The sequence below is a fragment of the Peromyscus californicus genome, unplaced genomic scaffold, assembly GCF_007827085.1.
Source record: "Peromyscus californicus insignis strain IS unplaced genomic scaffold, ASM782708v3 Scaffold_24__1_contigs__length_46423439, whole genome shotgun sequence".
Taxonomy (NCBI): Eukaryota; Metazoa; Chordata; class Mammalia; order Rodentia; family Cricetidae; genus Peromyscus; species Peromyscus californicus.
Window position 1 is genome coordinate 12,077,385 of NW_026294535.1, and position 27,747 is coordinate 12,105,131.

Genomic DNA, 27,747 nt, shown 5'->3' on the forward strand with positions numbered 1-27,747 from the left:
GCACTGCCAATCCAACGAGGTTTCAGTGGCTGTCACTCAAGGCATCTTCCAAAGGCCTGTTGGATACGTAAAACTCCCCCAGTAGTGAGTGATTCCACCCATGCTTTCAGTCAAGTCAGGCCGAATTAATAAATCCAGGTTTAATCTGAGCAAAACATTCCCAGGTGGTCCCAGGAACGAGGAGAAGCCACGAGGAGAACCGTAAAGGGGAAGTCTGTGGGCTAGACCTTAAATACCTTCCAGGGTTGGGGGCACTGCTTGGCAGGCTCTCTTTGGGCACGGTCTGGAGAGGGCAGCTCCAGGGGAGATCGCCAACATCCCAACCTTTTCAGGTATTTATGGATGCTGGTTCAAGTCTGGCTGCTTCCTGTTGGCAAGGGTCGACATGGGGAGGGACAAGTCAGGAGTCAGTGGGCTCACACTCAGTGGGAGATGTGGGTGAAGAAGTATTTGGTTGCCATCCTGGAGACCTTAGGAACCTGTTTCTTGAGGAGACAAAGGCAGGTTGCTAGGAGATTAAAAGAAAAATAGATTATTAACACTGGCCCTATGAACGGGGCTAGCTGTGGGAACAGAATGGAATGGAGATATGCCCTGGTTGTACAGAAGAGGCAGGGGCAAATGAGCCAGACAAAAGAGCAGATATGCCCTCCAGTCTGGAGAGGTTTGCCTGCTTGGTGCAGGAGCTGGTATATCTGGAGGACCCCCTGCAGGTTGGCCTTGGCACAAGGAGAGGGGTGGACCTGTTTGGGAGCCTGCAGGTATCTGTAAAACAACGGGAACAGATTTCCATCTTGGTGTCACAGCAAAAGGCTATGGCTTTGTGTTAAAAGGTGTGAACATTTTTCCTAGGGGCTGGTTTCAGCCCGATGAAACACACCTCTGTACTGAGAGGGCAACCAGAGGAAATGTACTGAATGGAGGAGGTTGAGTGAGTGAAGGAGGAGGGAGAGAGGCTGAGGAGTGAGGGAGGAACAGAGTTGAAGACACCTGCAAGCTTCCATACCCTCTCTAATGCTAACCTGTCTCTAAAAGCTGGGGCCAGTAAAATCCACAGAAATTTAAGAACTTCTGAAAACTGTTTATAGTCAGTACTCTATCAATTTATAAGCACCCTAGTCATCAAACACCATCAGATCTGAGGATAGTAAGAAGTAAGACAGCTTCCCAGCTACCCCGGCAGTCCCAGGTTTCTCGGTGGTCATTAGGGGACAGAAGTCCCAAAGGCAGTACCAGTCTTCAGCTGCCAAGTCCAGAAGATCTGACAGACGTTCCTGTTTAGTAGGAATTTGGGGAGCGTGACCTACCTTGTCTTGGCAAAGTGGGGCAATCGAACCCCCAGTGTCCTGTTGTCCAGTCTGGGCAGGGTCTTGGCAGTGGTTTAAAGTGCAAAGCAGTTTTTTTTTTTTCTTGCTTCGCGTGGCTGGCTTTGCCACATTTAAAGCAAGCTTCCAGGTGGAAGTTCTTCTGTGGCCTTGGAGGAGGTACAGGATGCTGCCAGAAGCTGGTGCATCTCAGTCGTGAGGAACGTTTTATTTATTTTTTTTTTTAAGATTTATTTATTTATTATGTATACAGTGTTCTGCCTGCATGTATGCCTGCAGGAAGAGGGCGCCAGATCTCACTACAGATGGTTGTGAGCCACCATGTGGGCGCTGGGAATTGAACTCAGGACCTCTGGAAGAGCAACCAGTGCTCTTCACCTCTGGGCCATCCCTCCAGCCCGAGGAACGTTTTATTAAAATGTCATATTCTCAGGTCTCTGAAGTGCTTGAGGATCAGGGTATAATTATCTGTTAGGTATATCTGAATTAGATAAATGTTGTTTAGGCTTAACTTTGAGAGCATATACAAGTTAAATATGGACATACAGTTTGCCCAATCAGTTACAGCTTACCAATGTTAGTAAAAGCAAGAAGATTAGATGGTTGGGGATTTAGCTCAGTGGTAGAGTGCTTGCCTAGCAAGAGCAAGGCCCTGGATTCGGTCCTCAGCTCTGGAAAAAATAAAAGATTAGAAGGGATATTTCAGTCTCTGGTTTTCAGCTGTGGTCCTAAGATATAGTAAGGCAAAACCAAGTTTTAACATTTGCAAACAATTCAGTGTTTTGTTTTGTTTTTTTAATCAATATCTTGCTGTCAGCAAGATACATCCCTGTACATGAATGCATGGAGGCACAGCTTTAATCCCTCAGCAAACCGGCATTGTTTTACATCCTACCTTTTATAAACCTTGTTTTAGGACAGGACAGGAATTATCATACAGAAATCTATCCTAATCCAAAACAACGTGGAGACCTAATATCTCCTGATGGACCCATTTCCACCCGGTCACCTCTATCTAAGATGGTGGTAAAGTCATATGGTAAAGTCCCTCATCCCTGTCCCTAGCCCAAATGATGACTGCCCACACGGTTGTTCTCAATGGTGTTACCAGTTTTAAGCTAACTTTTGTTACAGATTTTTAACCATACCCATTTTCCTCCCTGTTTTTCTTTATAATAAGGTAGAACAGCATAAAATAACTTTTTTCCGTCATTACAAAAATCTGAGCCCAAGCCGCTGGTTGTGAGCATATCTGAGCTGTTACCAAGACACATGGAACACGTCCTCTCAGGCACTCGAAGCCAGTCAAAAAACAAGCATCCCGTGGCCACATTTCCATCCATACACACAAAGTAGGCAGGACTTTCTAACAGAAGGACGGAAAAAATTTTCACGGGGCGGGGTGGGGGTGGGTGTAGACGCTCCGGGACAGAGGGAGGGTCCTGCTTGTAGACACCCTAAGCTGGTGGGAGATTGACACAGCTTTGGTATCAGCAGCAGGAGGGAGGGAGGGAGGGAGGGAACAGAGACAGAAGCAGCAGGTGGGAGAAGTTGGGGGAGCTGCTGAGCGAGAGCATGAGATGCCAGCAGGCAGAAGCAAGGAAGGGGACGGGAATGCAATGCTCATAAACCTGGATGAGGGAGCTCATTTGGACAAATTTCGAAGTGATTGGGGATAGGACTTAGACCCGGAAGCATCCATTCACAAGCCTTAGGTGGAGACCGGAGATCATGGCGGGGCCAAAACAGTGGGGGTGGGGCGGGGTGGGGCATCCCTGTGCAGGCCATCTCCCAAACAAAGGAGCCCCAAGGGGCAGGGATTGTCCCTGCCCCTCAATGGGCCGGAGTCGCCTGGCACTTCAGTGGCTGGGCAGGCAAACCGGAAGGAAGCCTGTCACCCTGAAGGGGTGAAGATCCGGAAGGGGTCCTAGATCCCTTCTAGGCATTTTGGTTTGGAAGTCGGTGGCCTACCGAGTAAAGTTGTGGGGGACCGTGGGAGACCAGCTCCGACCTGCTCCCACCTTAACGAAGGGTTCTTGGGTGGAGGAGAGAGGAATGAGGAAACCTCAGGTAGAAAGATAGAAAGAGAGGATGAGAAAGAGACACAGGACCTTTGGGAGGGCCCTGGGTCAATACCCAGTCGCCCAGAGATGTATTCATGTATTTTTTTTTTAGATGTGAGTGCTCTGTCTGCATATATGCCTACATGCCACCAGAAGGCATCACATCCCATTATAGATGGTTGTGAGCCACCATGTGGTTGCTGGGAATTGAACTCAGCTGAGACCTCTGGAAGAACAGCCAGTGCTCTTAACCACTGAGCCATCTCTCCAGCCCCAGAGATTTATTCAAAAGGGCTTTTTATAATATGCCAAGGGGAGCGGCAAAAGACCTCCCCCTTGTAAGATCAAAGCATACCGTACAGCCAAGTGTAGACTCTTCCAAACACTTGGTAACCACGCCGGTGGCCAAATCATCTCCTTATGCAGCCCTGCTGGATAAAGCAAGCTCAGATTCTCTGATCCTGAGTAAAGTCTCGCTAGATAGCCTCTGTGGGTCACCACATAAAGTCGGTACACCATCCCTTCACTTTGGAAGTATATTGACTGATTGATTTATTGATTCATTGATTGATTGATTGACTGATTGGTTGGTTTTGCGTGTGTGGAGGTCAGAGGACAACCTGTGGGAATCAGCTCTCTCCTGTCATGTAGAGTCCCTGGGATTCCAACTCTGGTCCTGAGGCTTGCTGGAAAACATCTTTATCTTCTGAGTCATCTCATTGGCCCTATTTTTTTTTTTTTTTTTGGACTTACAATAAATGGACACCAGGTAAAGAGTGACCCCAGCATCATGCTAAAGATCACGGGGCAGTTTAGGTTATGGTGTGCCACAGCTACTCAGTCAGCTCCCAAGTTATTAAATGGCACTCCACGAACACAATAGCACATACGTTTTTTTTGCTTTCGGGGTTGGTTATTTTCTGGGGTGTAAGTTCCTGGAATTAGAATTGCTGGGTGCAGGAGTTTGTGTGGTCATGGATTTAAAAGCCAGGAAGCCACTGATAGCTGGATTTAGCCATGTTTATGCAATATATACAAGTTTTTTTTAAAAAAATAATTTATTTTGTTTTTCAGGTTGGAGAGATGGATCAGTCAATAAAGGGTAGGCTCACAACTGAAATGTCGCAATATTTGTTTTGTTCTTAATTATGTGTATATGTGTGTGTGTATGTGCTCGCGTGTGTGTGTGTGTGTATGTTTGTCCGTGCATGTGAGTAAAGGTGTCTAAAGAGGCGAGAAAAGGGCACTGGAGTTAAAGGCAGTTGTTAGCCACCCAACATGGATACTGGGATCCCAACTCAATTCCTCTGAAAGAGCAGTTCAAGCTCTCAAGTGGATGAGTCATGGCTCCAGTCCCTATACAGAGACTATTTACGATTTTATTATGGGTATATATTTTATGTTGAGCATATTAGCTTGTGTCTACAGGTTTTGTTGTTGTTGTTGTTGTTTCAAGACAGGATTTCTCTCTGTAGTTTTGGTACCTGTCCTGGATCTCACTCTATAGACCAGGCTGGCCTTGAACTCACAGAGATCCACCTGGCTCTGCCTCCTGAGCACTGGGATTAAAGGCGAGCGCCTCCACCGCCCTGTGCATCTACAGGATTTTTAAAAGGTGTGTTTCATTTTCTTTGGACAGGACCAGGAGACAAAATGACACCCCAGTTTTTGCAAACATCAGTGAATTCGGGAGATAAAAATCAATCAGTGTGTTCTTGCTCTATATAATCTGGAGTGATTAGGCTCTGTGGTGACTAGAGGCCACATGCCAGCATAAGAAAAAAGGACTTGTAAGCCATGCTGAGAAGTTTTGGTTAGTCTGAGTGCATTAACTTGTCACGGTTAGCTGAACTGATTCAGCATTTGTGGCTAGAACAGTTAACCCTGTTACTGTCATGAGGAAGGACAGGATGGGAGATACTGAGCTTTGCGGGTATCCGCCTTCTTTCCTCCGCCATCCTCTCCCCTCATCCTCCCACTTCATGATGGACAGGGAGTTCCCGTGCCCTGACGCAAGGAATCGCTTGATTTTCACTTTCAAATCTGACAAAGATTTAACACCTAGCACGGGTCGTGGGCACTCTCTAGGCATGCTCTTCACTGGAATTCATTCGAATTAACAAGCTTGACTACAGTGGTGGAATCAGAAACCAACCACTTCAATGCGACTCTATTATCTCAGACCCGGAGAAGAAAAGGAGAGACAGAGGCAGGGAGGTGAGGAAAGGAGGGAGCGTGGGTGCTTCTGGGAAATGTCCCATAAACACTCCATTTTGAAGTTCTGTTGGCTCTCCCTTCAAAACATGCCCAGAGCCCAGCCACTTCTCCCCAGCTCTGCCCACACTGTCTTGGAACCAGTTAGTGGTTTCAACTATAATTCTCCTGGTTGCTTCTCATTCACCAGCAAAGACCTGAAACCACGTCAGCCCTCTGTCCAAATTCCACTAGCCAGCCATCTTACTGAGAGTTGAGGCATGCAAGACACTGACTGACCCTCTGCTTCTCCCTCCTGCACGCCCCCACCGCCATGGCCTCCTCTCTCCCTACCTCAAGGGCCTTTGCACTTGCTAGTACAAGACTGTTCTTCCATAGATCCATCCCTCCACTCAAAGGTGCTCACCTCGGACCTTGTCACTTGTATCATAAAATCACTTACTTGTTATGTTGACTTTTATCACCTGTTACCCCTCCCCCACGTCTACCACTTCAACTCAGTGTAAGGGCGGAAACCTTCGTTTTGTTCACTAGTGTGTATTTCATGGTGCAGAACAGAGACTCTTCTTTGATATTTGTTGAGTGAAAGAATGAATGAGTGAATGAATGAATGACTAGAACCAGATAGATAGAAAGGGACAAAGCCAAGAAGGGAATGAGTCTGTGTGTCATAGAAAAACTAGTAGTCCCCCAAAATACGTACGTTATATTCCTTGGAACCTGTGAATATGTTACTTGTAGCTAGAGTTTTCCTGCCTGGCCCACAGTCAGGACAAATCTCTCTCACCTGCCAGTCCCACAGCTGTCAGACCCGACCAAGTAAACACAGAGACTTATATTGGTTACAAACTGTATGGCCATGGCAGGCTTCTTGCTAACTGTTCTTACAGCTTAAATTAATCCATTTCTATAAATCTATACCTTGTCACGTGACTCGTGGCTTACCGGCATCTTCACATGCTGTTTGTCATCGTGGCGGCTGGCAGTGTCTCTCTGACTCAGCCTTCCACTTCCCAGCTCTATTCTCCTCCTTGTCCTGCCTATTCTTCCTCCTCCTAACTACTGGCCAATCAGTGTTTTATTTATTAACCAATCAGAGCAACACATTTGCCATACAGTACATCCCACAGCAGTTTCTTTACTTGATTAAAAATATGTCTTTGAAATGTGATTAAGTGCTGGGCAGTGGTGGTGCACGCCTTTAACCCCAGCACTCGGGAGGCAGAGGCAGGCGGATCTCTGTGAGTTCGAGGCCAGCCTGGTCTACAGAGTGAGATCCAGGACAGGCACCAGAGAAACCCTGTCTCGAAAAACAAACAAACAACAAAAAAAATGATTAAGTTTAGGAGCTTGACATGGAAAGAATATTCCGGATTATCTAATGGGCCTGGGATAACCCACAAGAGGGAGACAGGTATGTCTTAGACAGGGAAGGCAGTGTGATGGTGGAAACTGAGGATGAATGGACTGCAAGCCAAGGCACTTAGGCACACTCTAACCGCAGAAGAAACAAACCGTTTCTACCTAGAGCCTGCCAAGAAACACCCCTTTTTAGCGCATTGTTAGGATACTCATTTTAGACTCCCCATCTCTAGAATTTCCAGCCAAGGAGGTTTGCAGTACTGTCACAGCCTCCACAGGACACTGACAGCCAAGCAGCCCAGGAGGAAATACAGCTGAGCTTGGGTCCAGCTAAATGACTCAGATGCCTGAGTGGCAAGCTGTAGATCTTGTGCCCAAGGTTCATGTTGCTCCACAGCCGGCAGAAGGATCAGGCAGGAGGCTGGGATGGATTCTAGTATACACTGTGGGTATAAGGTGTTATTCGGGGTGCAATATTAACTTTGCCCCCCCCCCAGATCAATCTACCCAGAACCTGAAAATAGGAACATATTTTCAAAAAGAAAAAGAAAGGAAAAGAAAAAGAAATAAAAGAAAGGACCATGGATTGATGGTCCATCTCAAATGCTGTTTGTGGTGGCACACTCCTTTAATCCCTGCCCTTGGGAGCAGAGGCGGGCGGATCTCTCTGAGTTCGAGACTTAGCCTGGTCTAGAGTGCGTTCTGGGACGGCCAAGGGCTACATAGTGAGACTCTGACTCAAAACTCAAAACAACCCCCACCCCAAGCAAATGCAACTAGTGTCCTTATAGGAGACTAGATGGAACAGAGCATGAGTAGGCTGTGTCCAGCCTGCCAGTTACTTCCCTCTGAGACTATCAGTGGCCCCATTGGATATCTGGCATCCATCCTTGTTCTGTGGACAAGGGACACAGGATGGGCTCAGGCAAGGTCATGTTCTCAGATCCAGAATACAGAGCCAGTGGGAAGGCAATTTACTGTGAGCAAGGGCCTCACGTGACTGTGGAGAGCACCACAAGCCGGAGACCCAGGAAAGCTGGTGTTAGAGGCCAGTCCAGTGCAAAGGCCTGAGCCCAGGTGAGCCCAGGTGAGCTGACAGTATCAGCCAGCCCAGTCTGTTGAGCATGGGAGAGAGAGAGAGAGAGAGGTGGGGGGGGGGGGGGTGGAGGGATGGCTATTTCTCCCTCCTCAGCCATTGTCCTCCTCGGGCCCTCTGTGGATTGGTTGATGCCCATGCATATTGGAGGGGGCAGCCTTCTTTTCCGACCTTACCAATCTGAATGCTAAAGTCGCCTGGAAAACCTCTCACAACCCCCCCCCCCCCAAAAAAAATACGTTTCATCGGGGCAAAGCACAGACCAGGCAAGTTAACACATGGACTTAACCACCATGCCTTCCAGCCCTGCGCCACTGCCTTCCTCTACTGAGCCCTCGCCTGTGGCCCAGGCTTTCCCACATTGCTGCTCTCCCCAGATCCAGTCCTCGCCACCTTATGAGACCTACAATATCACCTGCTTTCTTGACATCCTGAGCCCCGCAGGGCCCCAAGGAATCAACCACAACTTCCCCTGCTTTCACCAGATGTGTCCCTGGTTGACACCTCTTCTCATGGGCCAGCCACATTGCACTCCGCCTTCAATGGATCGATCATACGGTAACTCAATGCTCAGCTTTCCAAGGAGCTGGCAGATGTGTTCCAAAGTGGCCACACCACATCACATCCCTGCTGGTGGTTGACTGACCCAGTCATCTCCACATCTTCAAGTGTGATCTCGTTCTACTAAAGACTCCTTAACTGTGGTCCAGGTCTCCTGGGGTGCTGAGCCCTGAGCTTGTGCCATAGACGGTGGGCTCTTACCCAGGAGACACAGGACCTATATCTCCAGTTTCAACAGGAGGCAAGCTGTGTCTGCACCCCACCTTCTCAAAGACCCCTGCATCACATTTCTCTACTCCAGCTGGTGGGAGACTTAATTAGCCTAGTTCCTCATTAGATGGACTAACAGCTCCTTCCTACCCCCCCACTCCTTTCTTTCATTTCTTTCTCTCCTTTCAGATAGAATCCAAGATGACGCAATCAAAAAGGAACGACCTTACAAGATCTTTTTCAAAGATCTCTTCCTATTCAAAGAAAATGAAATGGCTGCAAAGAAAAAGGTAAGGTTTTTATTAATATCGAAGTCCCAAGAAGGTTCGAATCATGTGATTTTTTTTTTCTTTTTTGAGCTGAGGATAGAACCCAGGGCCTTGTGCTTGCTACGAAAGCGCTCTACCACTGAGCTAAATCCCCAACCCAGAATCATGTGCTTTTTGCCATAGTTCTTACCAGTTTTTATGGGTTAAGATATGGTGTCAGCGCCGGGCTGGGTGGTGCCTGTCTTTACTCCCAGCATTCGGGAGGCAGAGGCAAAGGCAGGAGGAGCTCTGTGAGTTTGAGGCCAGCCTGGTCTACAGAGTGAGTTCCAGGACAGCCAGGACGGTCACACAGAGAAATCCTATCTCTAAAAACAAACAAAAGGACATGATGCGGGATGCTGACACACCCAGCCTGTGGTCGGCAGCAAGATTGTGCACAGAGGACAGGGACCTTCAGAGATCGCCACCTAGTGGGGGAAGGCAGCTACGCCATTACCCATTCCAGCGTGTAACAGGCATGGTCCACCCTACTTGACCCGTCAGACACCCACAGTTTTCATAGTGCTACATTTCTGAAATCGGGACTGCCTTGCACAGATGACGTCCTGCATCATTGGCCAAGCACAAAATAAAAGTGGGAACAGGTAACACCTTAGAACTGACAGACAGGTCATAGAATCAGAGACGTGCAAAGGAGACAGAGCGGTCAGCCCTGTTGGTGGGAAAAGAAAGGATGAAAGCTGGGAGAGATGGAGAATTCACCGTGGTGACAGGAGTTGAGTCCTTAAGAATAATGCCAAAGCTGTGATGGGTAGACAAGTCTATATGTGCTCTGGGGAGAGAGAAGAGAGACGGGGGGGAGAGGCCAGGAGGATTATTTTTAGAGTAATCTGGTATAGAGTTAAATCAGTAGCGAGCCTGAGATTCAACTTTTCTTCCCAAAGGTGACGGATGAAATGACTCTTCTAGCCCTAGGTATAATGAATGAAATATCTAGAAACACTGCAGTGTATTCATCTGGGGGTGGCTTTTCTCCAGGCGATATGTGCCTTTGTTGAGCATAATTTAATATTAAACTGAGAGACGTTGAAAGAAATCCGAAGGGTGGGTTTGCACTACCTTCCGTGGAGGTCCATCCCCTCTTAAGTTCAGTCCCAGCAAACCAACCTTCGGGGTTTCCCTGTTTTCCCTTACATTTAATCTGGAAAGATATTTTCCTGTCTCTGAGATAGTTTATTAAAGGATCAACCTTTAAAACATGCCCTTCCTTGTCTCCCTACAACAAAGGAAAGGGATGCTGTGCACACTGCTTCCAGGGTGAGCTCCCAAGCTGCCTAAGGCCAAAGGTCTTTGCTGTATACATACGATCGATCACTATTATGACAATATAGTACTTGGGTGTATCAAAATTCCTTTTGCGCTTTTGCCCCTTGGGCAGGAAAGACTCATGAGCCGCAGCATGAAAATCTACCAAAAGACTACGTTTTCATCTCGGATGAAGAGTCGCTCACACCTCGGCCAGCTGACTTTTTATGCTGAAGCAGGTGGCGGTTCCTACGAAAGTCTGGGGCTGGATCCCACTCTTATTCTGAGACTGACAGAAGGTAAGTCAACGTTACTCTTAGTGTTAAAATTTTGTTTCTGATCTTTGCTATTCGTCATGGGTTTGGGAGATGTTCTGGCCATGAGAGAGACAGAATCTATGCTGCTATGTTATTTCAAGATAAGACAGCCAGAGACCACAACACAGACACTCTTTTGAGGGGAGAGGGGGTTGAGACAGGGTTCCTTTGTGTAGCCCTGGCTGTCCTGAAACTCACTCTATCGACCAGGCTGGCCTCAAACTCAGAGATCCACCTGCCTCTGCTGGGACTAAAGGCATGCACTACCACTGACCAGCCAACACAGACATTCTTAAACCCAAAAAGAAAGTCTTTATTGCTGGCCAGCAGCTGCATGGGGGACTTACCCAAACCATGCAGCCCCAAGACTCACAGCCCTTGGTCTTGTATGTACAAAAAAAACCACAACCTGGTTGGCACACTTCCGTTAGCAAGAAGCGGAAGTACAGAAGCCGAAATGCAAGGTTAGTACATTTAGGGACTTCCTATCTGTGGACTTTTCTAGAACCGTGGACTAGGTCCCTGTTCCCATTTTGTCAGGGGTTGGGGCCTGCGTGCTGGGTTTTCAGGTCAGAATGGTACCTCTCACATGGCGTCACTGATGCAAGGTTCTGGGGCCTGTTGCAATATGGAGGGTAAGAGCTTTGCAACAGGCTTGAGAGCCAGAAGAGAGCAGCTTAAATAAGAAGACACTTTCCCCAAGATCATTACTTCTTCTCCTGCTTTTGAGAACCAAGGAAGTCATTGTCAAAATAACAGTGTTGGCGTTGGCGAAGGTGGGTGCTATCAAAGCAGCAGCTCTAGCCATTTGAGGTGTAGAAATCCAGACGCTTCCTAAGGATGGGGGAGCTTTGCTGGTTCAAAACACATGACTCAGACATGCAGCAGCAGGAAAGCTGATATGGTGAAATAAGCTTGTCTGTCATTGCGAAGACAGACCCGGTGATCAGACATGTTCCTAAGCATCTGCAAATGGAGCACTTTGCGGCTCATAAGGTCAGGGTGGCCAGCAAGGACAGGGATGTTGAGTTCCTCGACTCCTGTAGAGAAAGCAAGCCACGAGGCTGGAGAGATGGCTTAGCAGTCAGGAGCACTTGTGGCTATTTCAGAGGACTGGGGTTCCGTTGCCAGCATCCTCATCGTGGCTCACCACCAGCTGTAACTCCAGTTTGAACGGATGTAATGCCCTCTTCTGACCCCCTCTGGTACCAAGCAAGCATGTCGTGCGTTTATATGAATGCAGGCAAAACATTCATACACATAAAAATAAACAAACATATCTTAGGAAAAAGAGGGGCTGTCTAGATAGCTCAGCAGAAGGACTTCCAGAGTCTGTTCCTAGCACCCAAGTGGAGGCTCACAACTGCCTGTAACTCCAGTTCCAGGGGATCAGGCACCCTCTTCTGGCTGCTTCAGGAACCAGGCAAGTATGTGGTGTGCAGACCTACATGCAGGGGGAAAGCACTTTACATATAAAATAAAAATAAATAAATCTTTCTAAAAAACTGAGGTTTATTTATTTTATTATTTTGTGTGTATGAGTGTTTTGCCTGTATGTACGTAAGAGGGTGTCAGAGCCACTGGGACCAGGGTTAACAGCCAATTGTGAGGGTGTTGGGAATCGAACCTGGATCCCCTGCAAAAGCATCAAGTGCTCTTAGTCCCTGAGTTAAGTTTCCAGGCCCCAAATCCATCTTTATAAAAGAAGAAGCAAGCCACATTAATTGATTTAGACCGTCTTGCAGATGTATGTGTGACTGAACAACAGGAAATGGCAGGTAATAGTTAGGGTGCGGCTATAGCATCAGGTCTAAGAGACACCTGGGTTCCATCTTGTGCCTCTGTGTTGGCGTCTTGGGCCATCAAGAACATCTAAAGTGACAAGTGACATGTCTACAGTTCTGTGCAAATGAGCTGACTGCAACAATCCTTACGTCTTAGTCAGGGTTTTATTGCTGTGAAGAGACACCATGACCACCAAGGCAACTCTTATAAAGAAAAGCATTGAATTGGGGTAGCTCGCTTGCTGTTTCAGAGGTTCAGTCCATTATCACCATGATGGGGAGCAGCCAGACGTGGTGTTGGAGTAGCTGAGAGTCCTCCATCTTGCAGGCCACAGGAAGTCAACTATGACACTGGGCAGTGTCCTGAGCATAGGAAGCCTCAAAGCCGGCCCCACAGTGACATACTTCCTCCAGCAAGGCCACACCCACTCCAACAAAGCCACACCTCCCAATAGTGCCACTCCCTATGAGATTATGGAGGCCAATTACATTCAAACGACCACACATTGCTGCCCCAACAGTCCTCAGATAACTAGAAAACTTTACAGGTTGTCAGTCCTGCTCTGTGTCATTGATGTGGAATGGGATGGTTCTGGCCTCTTAAGAGTGAATGTCGGCCGGGCGGTGGTGGCGCACGCCTTTAATCCCAGCACTCGGGAGGCAGAGCCAGGCGGATCTCTGTGAGTTCGAGGCCAGCCTGGGCTACCAAGTGAGTTCCAGGAAAGGCGCAAAGCTACACAGAGAAACCCTGTCTCGAAAAACCAAAAAAAAAAAAAAAAAAAAAAAAAAAAAGAGTGAATGTCATCGTGAAGAAGACCCCCCCCCCCTACACACACACACCAGGGGCTCCCTTTGGGACCCTGGGTTAGGCACAAAACACACCCAAACATCTGTTTTCACAGAGAGATCCTTTATAAAGCAGAAAAGTTAAAGAGGTTGCTTTCTGACTCAGGCAGAAAACAGCAGCAAATGATCTTGCAGATGTGCTATGGGATGGTCTGTATGTCAAATGCTCTGATTGGTCAATAAATAAAACACTGATTGGCCAGTGGCCAGGCAGGAAGTATAGGCGGGACTAACAGAGAGGAGACTTGAGAGAACAGCAAGGTGGAAGGAGACACTGCCAGCCGCTGCCATGACAAGCAGGATGTGAAGACACCGGTAAGCCATGAGCCACGTGGCAAGGTATAGATTTATAGAAATGGGTTACTTGAAGATAAAAGAACTAGATAACAAGAAGCCTGCCACAGCCAAACAGTTTGTAAGCAATATAAGTCTCTGTGTTTACTTGGTTAGATCTGAGCAGCTGTGGGACTGGCGGGTGAGAGAGATTGTCCTGACTGTGGGCCAGGCCGAAAAACTCTAGCTACACAGATGTAATTTTTTAAATTCATCTATTTATTTTATAAATCCTGGCTGAAGCCTTCCCCCCTTCCCTCCCAGTCCCCCGCCCCATTTCCTCTCTTGCCCCCACCCCCAACCCTCTCCTCTTCCATCTCCATCCAGGAAAGGGCAGGTCTCCCATGAGTATCAATAAAACATGGCATATCAAGTTATTTTTAAGAGGAGGAAAAGGGGAGGTCTGTGGTGGAATGGGCTACGATGCGGTGGTAGAGGAGATCAAGGACGAGGGAGAGGGGGCACAGGGATATTTGTCCCGGAAGGACAAAGACTGCTTCTGGATGGAGAGGAGACAGACGTGGGCCATAGGAAAATGGCGGTTTATAAAGGTGAAGGGGGAACCCCGTGTTGGGAGGAGGTGATTAATTTTAATCAGGCATGTTAATTAGGACAGCCAAAGGGGGCTTCTGATGGCTGGACTTCAGAACTTCAGTAGCTGGACCTTGGAAGTCAGCCTCAGGAGGAGGAAGTGGCCAAATAAGGGACTGGACCTTGGTAGCTAGCTTTAGGAATGTAATCTAATGGTTTTTAGGAAGGCAGAGGGAAGCAGGGAGAAGGGCAAGGCCTGCCAGAGCCACATGCTTGAGTGGACCAGTGCCCCCTCACAGAGGACAGGCTCCTCAAGAGGAAAGAGCCCACACATCACCTGAGGTTCTGTCAACAATGTGGCTGATTGCAGACAAGCAATATGGAATTTTCACTTAAAGACATTTCTCTGTTGTAGCTCCAACCAGGAACTGATTTGAGTGAAGTCATTTTTCCTCAGCTTTAGGGTCCTTGCATGAATTCTGATTAAAAAAAAAAAAAACTATGTGGGAGCAGAATAAGCCAGTGGCCCCAGTTGGGGAGCCTGGATTCTGGTATTTCTGTGTTAGCACTAGTGGTGAATGGCTAGGAAATATTTGGATACCTAAATGCCACAGGCAGGCTGGTTTCCTTACACCTGTTCATTCTCTACACAGTAACAGTCAGACTTCGCCTTTGCCTTTAAAGGCAACACCTGGAAACCAGATGTGGTGGTGCACTCCTATAATGCCAGAACTCCGAAAGTCAGGGCAGGAGAATCAGAGTTTGGGGTCATGCTCTGCCCTAGAGCAAGTTCGAGGTCAGCAGGAGTTACGTGAGACCCTATCAAAAAAAAAACAAACAAGCAAAAAACACATCCACACCTCTGTGTGGGCTCTGAGGCAGGCTCCGTCTGCCCAGATATCTCTTACTGTGCTTCAAAACACCCGTGCGGGATGGAGGTGTTTTGGAAGGGGCTTCAGTCTCATGCTGAAATACCTTTCTGATAGCTAGAAGAGTCACCGGGACAATGAGTCTTATTCCAGTAGGAGGATCAAATCCCATCAGTTCAGCCAGCCAGTACCACGTTAAGTCGTCTGCATTAATATTTAAAACACTGGCAGTGCAGAATAGGTTACGGACATTGAAATTTGTTTTCAGCTGGGTTGGTCCTACTTAGGCGAGCAAATGAAAGCTTCTCTTAGCAACGACATTCTTTCCTATTAAAAATATGGGAGGAGGGTTGGGGTAAAGGCTCACTTTAGCGTGGCATTGGAGAAATGACTCACAAGCATGAACACCTGAGTTCAAGTCCCCAGCACCCACAGAAATATCTGGGCATGGTCAGACCCGAGTATGTAACGGCAGCGCTGGGCGTGTGGGGTGGGGAGGGGGACAGGAAGATGACCGGGGCTTGTCGGCCATTAGCCAACTTCAGGTTCAGAGGGAGGACTTGTCTCAAGGGAATGAGGCAAAGAACACTAGGACAGGGCACCCAGTGGCCTCCTCTGGAGCCATGCACATCCCGCCCCCCCCCCATACACCACACATGCATGTGTGAGCATGCACACGTGCACATGCGCGCGCACACACACAAGAGAGAGAGAATAAATTGAACGAGAATCTAATCAAGTTAAGACGAGGGATTGAGGGCCGTGTGAAACATCTCTATCAAGACGTCATGGGCGGGAGAGATGGCTCAGCGGTGAAGAGCACTGGCTGCTCTTCCAGAGGTCCTGAGTTCAATTCCCAGCAACCACATGGTGACTCACAACCATCGGTAATGAGATCTGGTGCCCTCCTCTGGCATGCAGGCAGAACACTGTATGCATAATAAATAAATAAATCTTTTTTAAAAAAAAAAAAAAAGCCGGGCGGTGGTGGCGCACGCCTTTAATCCCAGCACTCGGGAGGCAGAGCCAGGCGGATCTCTGTGAGTTCGAGGCCAGCCTGGGCTACCAAGTGAGTTCCAGGACAGGCGCAAAGCTACACAGAGAAACCCTGTCTCGAAAAACCAAAAAAAAAAAAAAAAAAAAGCCGGGCAGCGGTGGCGCACGCCTTTAATCCCAGCACTTGGGAGGCAGAGGCAGGCGGATCTCTGTGAGTTCGAGGCCAGCCTGGGCTACAGAGTGAGTTCCAGGAAAGGCGCAAAGCTACACAGAGAAACCCTGTCTCGAAAAACCAAAAAAAAAACAAAAACAAAAACAAAAACATGTGCCAGACCCTGTGTGTGGGAAATTCTACATGGCTTCCTGAACAGATAAACGGTGGGGGTTGGGGGACACATAGTGGAAGAAACTTGGGGGTGGCTGGGATATGAAAAGATGAACCTCTAGAAGGAGTCACACAGCCAAGCTGATCTGAGTTTAGAATATCATTTTTAAGATCAGCGGTTTTTCTTGTTTTTTTTTTTTTTTAAGACAACTGGGAAAATACAACCCAGGCTGGCTATGAGTTGGTGTTGTGAAATTATCAGTCTGTTGGGGGTGAGGATGGTAGGAGCATTACTTTTAAACTCTCTGGTAAAGTTACACACTAAAGCTCTTAGGGATGAAATAGTCCAAGATTTCCCTCCCCAAAAATACTCTAGTGGGGGGGGGGGAGTTAAGGAGGGATATCACCAGGCAAGGCAGATAAAGTATCAATGATGTGGAAGGCTGCACTGTTATGTCGGTGATTTCTGGTTTGTGTAACTCCTCAAGTATTAAAAAGAGAGCTGCCTCTAATGGATCGTTCCTCGGGCGGGCCATATTTGACCTACAACAAAATGCTGCCAGATGTCTTTGCCTCCTCTTTGTGGATAAAAATGGCTCAAGGAGGTTGGGTCATCCCGAATCTCTAAGCAGATGCGGAATTCCAGTCAAAGCCTGCCTGACGCGTTCAGTTACCGCCCAGGGAATATTGGTTAATGACTATAATAATTATTGTCGCTTTTATGAGTGATTGATCATCAAATGAAATGATTCATTCCAAGTGTGTTGTTTGAATAACAGCAACTAATAGTTATTGAGCAACTGCTGTGTCTTTTATATTCGACAGTCTCACTTCCTTTTCCCGTCACCACTGGGAAACAGAGGGATGCTCCCACAAGCATAAGGCTGCCTTCGCCTTTCAGAATGAGCCACGTTGAAATTTCAGTGGCTTCCAGTACCGGAGGTTTAATTCTCAGTCTCTTTCCCTGGCTGTCTCTGCTGAAGGAACAGTCCCTGTCTAGGACATTGCAGGGCCCGCAGCTAAGGACTCTTGAAGCTTCTTCTTGGAACCCACGGAGTTCCGTGCCTGTTTCCTGACCAGATCATGGTGACAGCCGTGAGCTGAGGGTTGGAGAACAATCTTCACACAGACGGGAAACTGAGGCATGGAGAGAAAGCGGACTTACTCATCTCTCCCAGCTAGTTAGAGGTGGAAACCAGTGCATCTTTGGGGAGAGACATAGCCTCCCAGGGCAGCACAAATGCTTTCTATTTCCGTGGTTAGCAAGAGACTTTATTCTATTCCGCGTTCTGTTGGATTCACACAAAGCTAATGTGGACATGTAGCATTTTCTAAAATGAAGAAAGCTTGAATGTTCTTGGAATCCCTATCCCGTTTTCTGAAGGGGAAAACTGGTTGTCATCTTTTTCATCCTGATTTGTGGTCTCTAAAGACATGTGGCCTGAGGCCTCCAGTATTATGTTTAAACTGGTCAAACATTGAGATTGGGTCAGCCTACAAACACAAACGGAACAGTATATGACACTTGGTTCCCTTAAAGGCTTGGAGACCATTGCAGAAAGTGGGGCAAAAAGATTGTAAGAGGCAGAGATCAGAGAGGAGCAAAACTAGGGTCTTCTAGATATGCCGGACCCATGACAAGATCAAACCTGTCGACATTCCAGCTTGGAGGTGGAGGCTTCCCTGACTGAGAAGCTGTCCACAGCTGGTAACTTCTCAGGGAGGGTGGGTTTTCTGTAAGCCCCTAGTGGATCGGCTGTGTCCAGCGGAGGGCCCACACCCACCATTATATTCGCAGCACAGATTGAACTCAGTGAGTTGCTTTTAAAAACTTTTTTTTTTTAAAGAGTACACCAAGTTGGGATGGGTGGAGAGGTGGGGGTGGACCTGGGAGAACCTAGAGGGGAGGTGTGACGGTGACTATGATCAAAATATAATAGTTGCATGTAGGAAATTCTCAGAGAATCCGTAAAAATCCCACATTTTAGAAAAGCTTTAGAGCAGTCTGCCTGACTTCCTGGATGTTCGAAGACACAAAATAAGTGCAGCTACTGTTGTGGCAGCTTTTGAGTGCCAGGGTAACCACCGGAAGGCACCGCTCCTTTGCCGAGTCTGGACACACAGCGTATATGAGAACTTGGCCAGCTCTTGTTCCGTGCAGCGTCTGTGAAAGCTGGCGAACTAAACCTATGTCTGTTTGAATGTTCTCTCCAGGCGCGGACAGAAAGAGGACTGTGCACGAGTTTATTAATGACCAGAGAGACAGATTTCTACTTGAGGTAACAGACGTAACTTCTTTCTCCCATTGGCCGGGAGACTTCTTGCATAGTATTGTTAAGATACTTAGCCTGGCATTGTGTTTTTCCATCACATGCTCCAAATCTATTGGCTGAACAGAGTGGCTCGTTCTTGTGTTTATTCACTTGAACAATATTTACTGCATGCTTATTATGTGCTGAGCCATTACAAAATTCTTTCCCCTTGGAGAATTAAGCAGTCTACGCCAGTAACCCAGGAAGTGGTCTGTATTTCTAGAGGCCCCATGATTTCTTTCCCCTCATTCTGAGAATAGCCTCAATAGCCCTTGAGAAGCCTCATTTGATTTTCCTGACATTCTGGTTGACTATGGTGGGAATCAGAACATTCTGGAATCTTCCTGCTCTCTCTGTACCCACTCATACCAGAGCAAAATGGCTTGTTACAGGGAAAGGGAATATTAAAATGAGCCAGATTTTAATACTTAATGAGGGCAGGGTTTAGAAGGACCGCGGAGTCCACCTGTGGTACCAACTGCACCTGTAGCAATAAGCACACAGCATAGCCAACCAGATCTTATAAAATAACGGAGGGTTTTATCCATCAGAAACCTTGAACTAGAACCCAGGCCATATGACGCATGTTATTTATTATCCTTGTATGCACGTTGTGTTGCCAGAGATAGAGCAGAGGCACTGTGCACATGACAGTGGGAAAATTATTACATACAAGAACCAACTAGCTGTAGCTCACACCTCTGTGGTCAAGTCCCAATCATTTAAAGATGGTCTGTTCCTGTGAAGGTCTCGAATGCTAATGAGGAAAGGAAAACGTATCTGATCTTTCCTAATTTCACAGCGCGCATTTTGGAAGATAGGCCACAGGTAACGCTTTCCCACGAGGCCAGCTGCCATCAACAGAGCTCACATAAACAACCACGTCGTACAGCTGTGAAGAGACCCTGTGACTTTGTTTGCGACTATTGGTTCCCCGGGTGTGGCTTTGGCCTTTGTCGTGAACCCACGAAGACATTAGTTGCTGATGTAACTAACTAATGTCTTGACTAGGTACCTGGAGATGGCACTTGGCAGTTTCTCTGGGAGTTCATTGGGTTTGTAGTAAATGTGCCTTGTCCTCTGCTCTGGTATTTTTCCCCATCTCCCAAGCTGGTTGATAACATGCCCCAAGTGATATAACAAAGTCAATTTATCACTGAAATGGTAACTGGAAAAAAATTGACCTTGCCCAAAAAATGCCCAGCTCTGGCCTTGACCTACGTCACACTTCGTAAGGATGTCGTTAAGGTGAGACTAGACACATCTGTCTGTCTTAGGACGGCCATGTCAGAAAAACCAACGATGTGGAGGTTTGGGGTCATACCGAGAGGGTCTGGGGACTGTCAGCCAATTAATCATGTCTGTGGAGTGAAGTTTCACTGGAAACTCCAGCCAGTGAAGCTCAGTTGAGAAGCTGGTTGGCTGCAGCCATGTTTATTGTTACAGATGCAGGAATGGAGCCACAGGCAGACTCCATGGGGGAGGAAGTCCCAGAAGCTTTGCATCTGGAGTGCCTCTAAGCCATTGGCTCTCAACATGTGGGTCACAACCCCTGGGATCACATACTGGATGTTTACATTACGATTCATAACAATAGCAAAATGACAATTATGAAGCAGCAACAAAATAATTTTATGGTTGGGGGTCACCACAAGAGGAACTGTATTAAAGGTCGCAGCATGAGGAAGGTTGAGAAGCTGCTCTAAACCTGCCTCCTGGGGCTGTTCTTCTGGTTGATTTTAATATTTCTTTCCCTTGTAAGAAATTGTACCCAGGAGTTTTGTGAGATCTCCCCGAAACCTGATGCTATTTGAGAGGCTCCTCAAACCCCCTGTTGGTATCAGTAGTGAGCACAGAATTGGGGATGAGTAACTTTTTTTCCAAAAACTGAATTGGTCTCAAAGCATCTTACCTTGTTTCTTTCACCCTCTTTTCTCTGCCCACCCCTGACCCCTTCCTTTTTAAAAATTTTATTTGTGGCAGACTTAGGGTATGAAAGTCTCGTTTAAAATGTGAATGTGTGTTGTGATTTTATACTATGAAAAATTTTATGACAATAATTCGACATGGATGGAATAGATAGATTTCTGGAAAGTTACAAACTAACAAAGCTTACCCAAGAAGAAAGCAGATAAACAGCTTTATATCACTCTAAAAATTGAACTTGTAGGCAGAAGAAAGAAAAATCCACATTGGCTGGTTAAGTGTACCAGACATTTTAAGAGGAAACCATTCTAATTTTACATACTCGGTTAGATAAAACTGAGTAAGAAGAAGGAGCATTCCCAACACTCAATATGACAAGAACGTTGTCCTGATCTCTAAGTAGGATACGGGCTTTAGAAGAAAAGAAAGCTGGGGCCCACAGGATGGCTTAGTGGGTAAAGGTAATGGTTCCGAGCCTGATGACCTGAGTTCACTATCTGAGACCCACGTGGCGAAAGGAGAGAACTGACCTCTACAAGTTGTCCTCTGACCTCCATGTGTCCCTGACCCATGCACCTATACGAACTAACTAATTAACTGAATACAATAAATATTTAAAGAAGAAGAAGCTAGAGGCGAGCATTCTAAACAATTTTAGCAAATCAAATAATATGCAGAAAGGATAATCCGTATGGCTAATCAGGGCTTATCCTAAGCATATGAAGGCAGCTTAACATTTGAAAATGGATAAGTACAATACACGTCAACAGATTAGGAATGAAAAGCCATATAATCATCTCAACCAATGTAGAAAGGACATTTGTCTATATCCGAAATTTATTCTTTTTAATAATCTTATTTATTATCCTTTGAGAATTTCATACAATGTATTTCGATAGTTTCACACACACCCCAACTCATTCCAGATCAGCCCTCACCTCCTTACCCACCCACTTTCATGTTCTTCCCTTTAAAAAAAAAAAAAAAACAAAACAAAAACTGTTGAGTCTGATTTCTGTTGTCCTACCCTTGGATGTGGGGCCTGCCCTGTACCAAGAGTCACACCATTATAGAAAAATGACTCTCCCTTTCCCAGCAGTTATCAAACACCAATAGCTCCTCAGCTAGGGATGAGAGTTCATGCCCACCTCCAGTCCTCCACCACACTCTTGTTTTGAGTTTGCAAAGGTCTTATGCATACTGTCATAGTTGCTGGGAGTTCTGTATGTGCAATTTTCCTGTTGTGTCTAGAAAACACTGTGTTCTTGACATCATCCACACCGCCAACTCTTACAATGCTTCGGCTCTTCTACAATGATCCCTGAGCCTTGGGGAAATCGATGGCATCCAGATGTTGTATTCAGGGCTGAGCACTCCACAGTCTCTTATTCTCAGCTTGTTGACCAGTTGTGTTTATCACCATCTGCTACAAGAAGAAGCTTCTCTGGTGACAGTTGAGAGAAGCACTGATCTCTGGGCATAGCAATATGCCTTCAAGACTTGTGCTGGCTACTTCTGTGTGAACTTGACACATGCTGGAGTCATCAGAGAGAAGGGAGTCTCAGTTGAAAAAAAAAATGCTTCCATAATATCTGACTGTAGGTAAGAATGTAGGGCATTTTTTTTTCTTTCTTTCTTTTTCAGAGCTGAGGACCGAACCCGGGGTCTACCACTGAGCTAAATCCCCAACCCCGGCATTTTCTTAATTAGTGATTGATGTGAGAAGGCCCAGCCTGTCTTGGGTGGGACCACCCTTGGGATAGTTAGTCCTGGGTTTTATAAGAAAGTAGGCTGAGCAAGTAAGGGGAAGCAAGCCAAGCCAGTAAGCAGCACTCGTCCATGGCCTCTGCATCAGCTCCTGCCTCCAGGTTCCTGCCCTGCTTGAGTTCCTGCCCTCCCTGCTTTTGATGATGAACTGTAATACGGGATTGTAACTGAAATAAACCCTTTTCTCCCCAAGATGCTTTTGGTCATGGTATTTCATCACCACAGTAGTAATCCTAACTGTCTTAGTTATGTTTTTATCGCTATGAAGAGACACCATGGTCATGGCAACTCTTACAAAGGAAACGTTTAATTGAGGGTGGCTCACTTACAGTTTCAGAGGTTCCGTCCATTATGATCATGAAGGGGAACATGGTAGCATCCAGGCAGATGGGGTGCTGGAGCTGAGAGTCCTACATCTTGACTCAGAGGTAACAGGAAGTTGACTGACTGTCACACTGAGTGAAGCTTGAGAAGAAGACCACAAAGCCCACCCCCACAGTGACAGACTTCCTCCACCAAGGCCACACCCACTTCCAACAAAGCTATTCCTCCTGATAGTGCCACTCCCTATGAGATTATGGGGGCCAATTACATTCAAACTACACACTAACTAAGACAGGAGTTGTTTCAATAGTATATCCAGTTAGCAGAGTAATAGTAGTAGGTTCTCCCCTAGGGCCTATCTAGCCACAGGTTCTTGACCACCAAAACAGGAATAGGTAAGGGTTCTACCCAGTGGAAGAGACCTTAGGTCCAATCAGAAAGTGGTTGGTTACTCCAATAATATCCATGCTACTACTGCACCAGTAAGCGTATCTTGCCAGGCCAGTCATTACTGCAGCTCATAGAGATCACAGCTGGGTGACAGTAATGATTCCTTTTCTCCTCCACTAGCATGCCCAGGACTCTCCAGCGCTATGAAAGTTATCTAGTAGGGATGAAGCTCCTTTCAGGTCAGCACCAGCTTGGTTTCTCCACGGCGGTGTCTTCCGTGATACACCCTGTCTCGGTTAGGTTTCTATTGCTGTGATAAAATACCACGACCAGGAGAAAGGAAAGGGTTCATCTCATCTTATTCTTCCAGGTCATAGTCCATCACTGAGACTGAGGGAAATTAGCGTGGCAACTCAAGCAAGGCAGGAACTTAGAGGCAAGGACTGAGGCAGAAACCATGGAGGAATGCTTCTTCCTAGCTTGCTCGCCATGGCTTGCTTCAGCACGTTTTCTTATACCATCCAGGACTCATGCCAGCTGGGCCCACCCACAGTCAGCTGGGTCCTCCCACATCAATTATTGATCAAGAAAATGCCTCAAGGCTTGCTCACAAGCCAATCTTAGGGAAGCACTTTTTTTTTTCCAATTGAAATTCCCTTCTCTCTGATAACTCTAGCTTGTTCCAAGTTGACAATAAATAGCTCATGTTTTGACTGCTAGGGAAAGTCATTTTAGAACACAAAGTCTCTTTATGAAAGCTAGTGAGAAGGCTTAACTTCCCTCCGGACTGCCCCCAAAGCAATCTCCCTTCATGAGATAAAGACCCAGCTCTGTGTATGGTATTATTACTTCTACCAGAAGTGGCCGTCTTGCTGCAGGACCCACTAGACTTTATGGAGATTCTGTTGAAACTTGTCATGGAATGTTCTTGACCCACTCTTGTTTTCAATATTCCTAGTATGCAGTCTCAACCAAGAAAAACACAATTCAAAAGTTTGAAAAACTCATAGCCGGGAAAGAAAATCAACTCAGAAAAGCCGAGAAAAAGCTCCAAGCTGATGCAATATCCTTTGAAGAGTTCCTTCGAGAAAATGACCAGAGATCGGTAGATGCTCTTAAAATGTTAGTGTCTCCCCTCCAGCCATCCCCTCCCCGCCCCCAAGTCTTTGCTTGCTTGCTTCAGTTTCTCAGAAAAATAACTAACTAACTAATAGATCCGTGTTCCTTCTCAGGGCAGCCCAAGAAACAATCAACAAACTCCAAATGACAACAGAGCTCAAGAAAGCAAGCATGGAAGTCCAAGCGATAAAAAGGTGAGGGGTGCGGTCATTCCCCTGGAAATGCAAGCCATAAAGAGGTGAGGGGTGCGGTCTTTCCTCTGGAAATGCAAGCCATAAAGAGGTGAGGGATGCGGTCTTTCCTCTGGAAATGCAAGCCATAAAGACGTGAGGGGTGCGGTCTCTCCTCAACCAATTCCCACACCTCATCCATCATGACCTCTCCTACCCAGCAAAGGCCAAGTGGGAATAACCTTACCAACTGATAACTTAGTATGAACAGATTTTTAAAGTGAGTAACATGTCTATTAAGCATTGTGCCCGCCTAGATTTCAGAATACGAGCCTCTCTCTCTGAAAGGCTCCCTGACTTGGAGATGCGGAGGCAGGGGAGTTCATTGAAAAGAGGCAAAAACAGTGTCAGGAGTATATAAGGTTTTTTCCCTATGTGCCTCCATTTTGTTTGTTGTAAGAAACCCTTCATCCACATTTAAGCATCTTAACTGAGATGCATTTGATGGTCCCCTTACATTCATCATTGGCAGTTTTTGTATTCAAAATCCTTAGTAGAATCTCATGTCACTGTTAAATTTAAGATCTAGCCAGGTGGTGGTGGCTCACACCTTTAATCCCAGCACTCAGGAGGCAGAGTCAGGCGAATCTTTGTGAGTTCGAGGCCAGCCTGGTCTACACAGTGAGTTCCAGGAAAGGCGCAAAGCTATACAGAGAAACCCTGTCTCAAAAAACTAAAAAGAAAAAGAAAAGACAAAGGAGAAAAAAAAAAGAAATTTTAAGATCTTAAATTTAAGATTTAAGAAAATTCACAGGAGCAGGGGTGGGGTTCGTTCTATGACATTGTCAGTCACTCCTTCTCAAACCTTTTATGTTCAAGGAAACTCATCTGAATGATTTTCAATATCTAAAAGGCTCTTGTGACCACTGTGGGACCCTAAGTTCATAATCCAAAACATGTGTTTCAAACAGATTCAGGCTCTAGTAGCCTCTTCTATTTAAAAGTCTAAGGCTGAAGGTGCTTCAAAATAGGGGACTCCCTCCCCACTTCCCCAAGTAATGGAATTCTTCTCTACGCCCCCAGCATTTTTTTTCTTACTTTTAATTCCTAGATTGTGCTTCACCGTATTGCCCAGGCTGGGCTTGAACTCACTCTGTAGTTCCAGCAAACCTTAAACACCTTGCTTCAGCTTCCCAACTAGCTGGGATTACAGGGGTGCACGACCAGGACCATTTAGATGATCCTCTCCATTTAATTATATATATACACACATATAGTTATCCATTATCCTATCCATCTGGTTCCATGTGGAACCAGAGCAGAGGCCATGGTGCTTGCATTAATGACTATGCTCTGCATAGTGCCCACTTGGGTACCCCCTAAAGAGCCTTGCTCACTGCTTATGTGTCTCACCATTCTAGAAGGGTGAACGAGATAATGGAGCAGACATGTGTGTAGAATCTACTAAAGGGGAACCCCTTCCTTTTATGGTAAGATGGCCCGAGAATAGAAAGTATTTAAAAAGGAGAAATTACTTTTTCTGGAAACTTTTCCATCGCAGGCATGTGATCCCAGCCAACTTTTACCCTATGATCTTGGCACTTCTGGGAGGTGGAATGGGGGACTTCTACCAGCTCCCAGCTACTGAACATGAGGACCTGTGTACTGGCCCTTAAAGCCCACTTATACTGGGCTGAAGGGAGGCTCTGGCAGACAAAGGATTGAGGCTGAGCGTTTGAGATGCTACAACAGTGAGAAGGGTATAATGAGGCTCTAAATGAGGAAGGCTGGCCTGGGCCTTCCTGTTCTGTTTTTAGCTCTGCTTATGGGTCTGTTGGAAACACGATTGGGATAAACCAGCCTGGAGCTGGGAAAGCACACAGCTCAAATCTCTAGGTATTGTTGGTGAGAACATAGGCATGCATCAAACATCTACCACTACTAGAGGGATGCAAGCAATCCATTTCTTTTTCCCTAAGGGGGAAATAAGAACATCTGTTGTTTAAAGATTGTTTTTCATTTGTTTTTATTTTATTTTATGTACAGTGGTGTTTTGCCGTGGGTGTCAGATCCCCTGGAACTGGAGTTACAGACAGTTGTGAGCTCCCATGTGGTTGCTGGGAATTAAACCAAGGTCCTTTGGAAGAGCAGTCAGTGCTCTTAACCACTGTGCCATCTCTCCAGCCCCTAAAGAATTGTTTTTAATTATGTATTGTGGTAGTTTGAATGTATTTGGCCCCCATAACTATTTGGCAGTGTGGCTTTGAGGAAGTGGGTATGGCGTTAGAGGAAGTGTGTCACTGTGGGGGCGGGCTTTGAGGTTCGTTATGCTCAGGATATCCACAAACACACATGTCTTAGTTAGGGTTTTTATTGCTGTGAAGAGACACCATGACCATGGCAACTCTTACAAAGGAAACATTTAATTAAGGGGGCTCACTTATAGTTTCAGAGGTTCTGTCAATTATCATCATGGCGGGAAGCAGGCAGAGGTGGTACTGGAGCTGGGACTGCTACATCTTGCAGGAAACAGGAAGTCGACTAACACACTGACAGTATCCTGAGAAGTCTTCTGGGAAGTGTTTCCTGAGAGCACAGAGAAGCTGTGTTCCAGAGGCAGCCATGGTTGTACCCTGCCTTAGCAGCAGGACTTGGTCATGTGTAAGCATCACCCAAATGGTACTGGTTCTGAAGGCATGAAGGGGTCATGGAGAGTACCTGAGACTTGGCACTGTGAGAGGTCAGGAGAGACCATTGTTAAAGGTGCAGCCTCAGTGGCAGTTGAAGGCCCAGGACTGAAGGGGTCATGCAAAGAAGTTGAGGCTTGATACCATAAAAGGAGCCTATGAGAGGCTACTGGCGAAAGTGCAGCCCAGTTGCAGCAAAGGACCCCAGCATCTTGATGATGCAGGATGATAGGATGACCATCAAGAACATTGGCAGCCGTAGAGGGGAGCCAACCAGATCCTAGAAGACAAGTTCTGTGCACTGCAGAGGACAGAGCCAGAGAAGTGACCCACGCCCTTTGGAAGGTTCTAGAAGACCGTGAGTGAATCCCAGATGACTGAACATTGAGTTATTTATACCGTTGGAGTTTGGTTTTGCTTGGTTTAGATTGTGACGGTACCCTGGTTCTTCCCCCTTGAAGAAGGTCTTTAATTTTGATTTGTAAAGGAGCCCACCGATTGAAGACTTGAACTTTTAAAAGAGATTGGATATTGAAGTAGATTGGTACTGCCAGGAGCAGACATATCTCACTGTTATGAAAAGCTTTATGCTACTAAAACATCTTAAATGCCATATTCAAGAAAGTTTGCTACAAGGTATTCTAGA

General features: G+C 46.5%; 1 protein-coding gene across 1 annotated transcript in view; it reads left to right on the forward strand.

Moving 5' to 3' along the window:
* The first annotated feature begins 644 nt into the window (after nt 1-644).
* The window catches only part of Ccdc38 (coiled-coil domain containing 38), a 49,009-nt gene continuing 21,906 nt past the window's right edge, over nt 645-27,747 (forward strand). Inside the window, 7 exon segments of the mRNA XM_052753856.1 lie at nt 645-761; nt 8,438-8,618; nt 9,021-9,121; nt 10,539-10,704; nt 18,621-18,685; nt 24,084-24,247; nt 24,358-24,438. Of these exon segments, the coding sequence (XP_052609816.1) occupies nt 645-761; nt 8,438-8,618; nt 9,021-9,121; nt 10,539-10,704; nt 18,621-18,685; nt 24,084-24,247; nt 24,358-24,438 (875 nt within the window).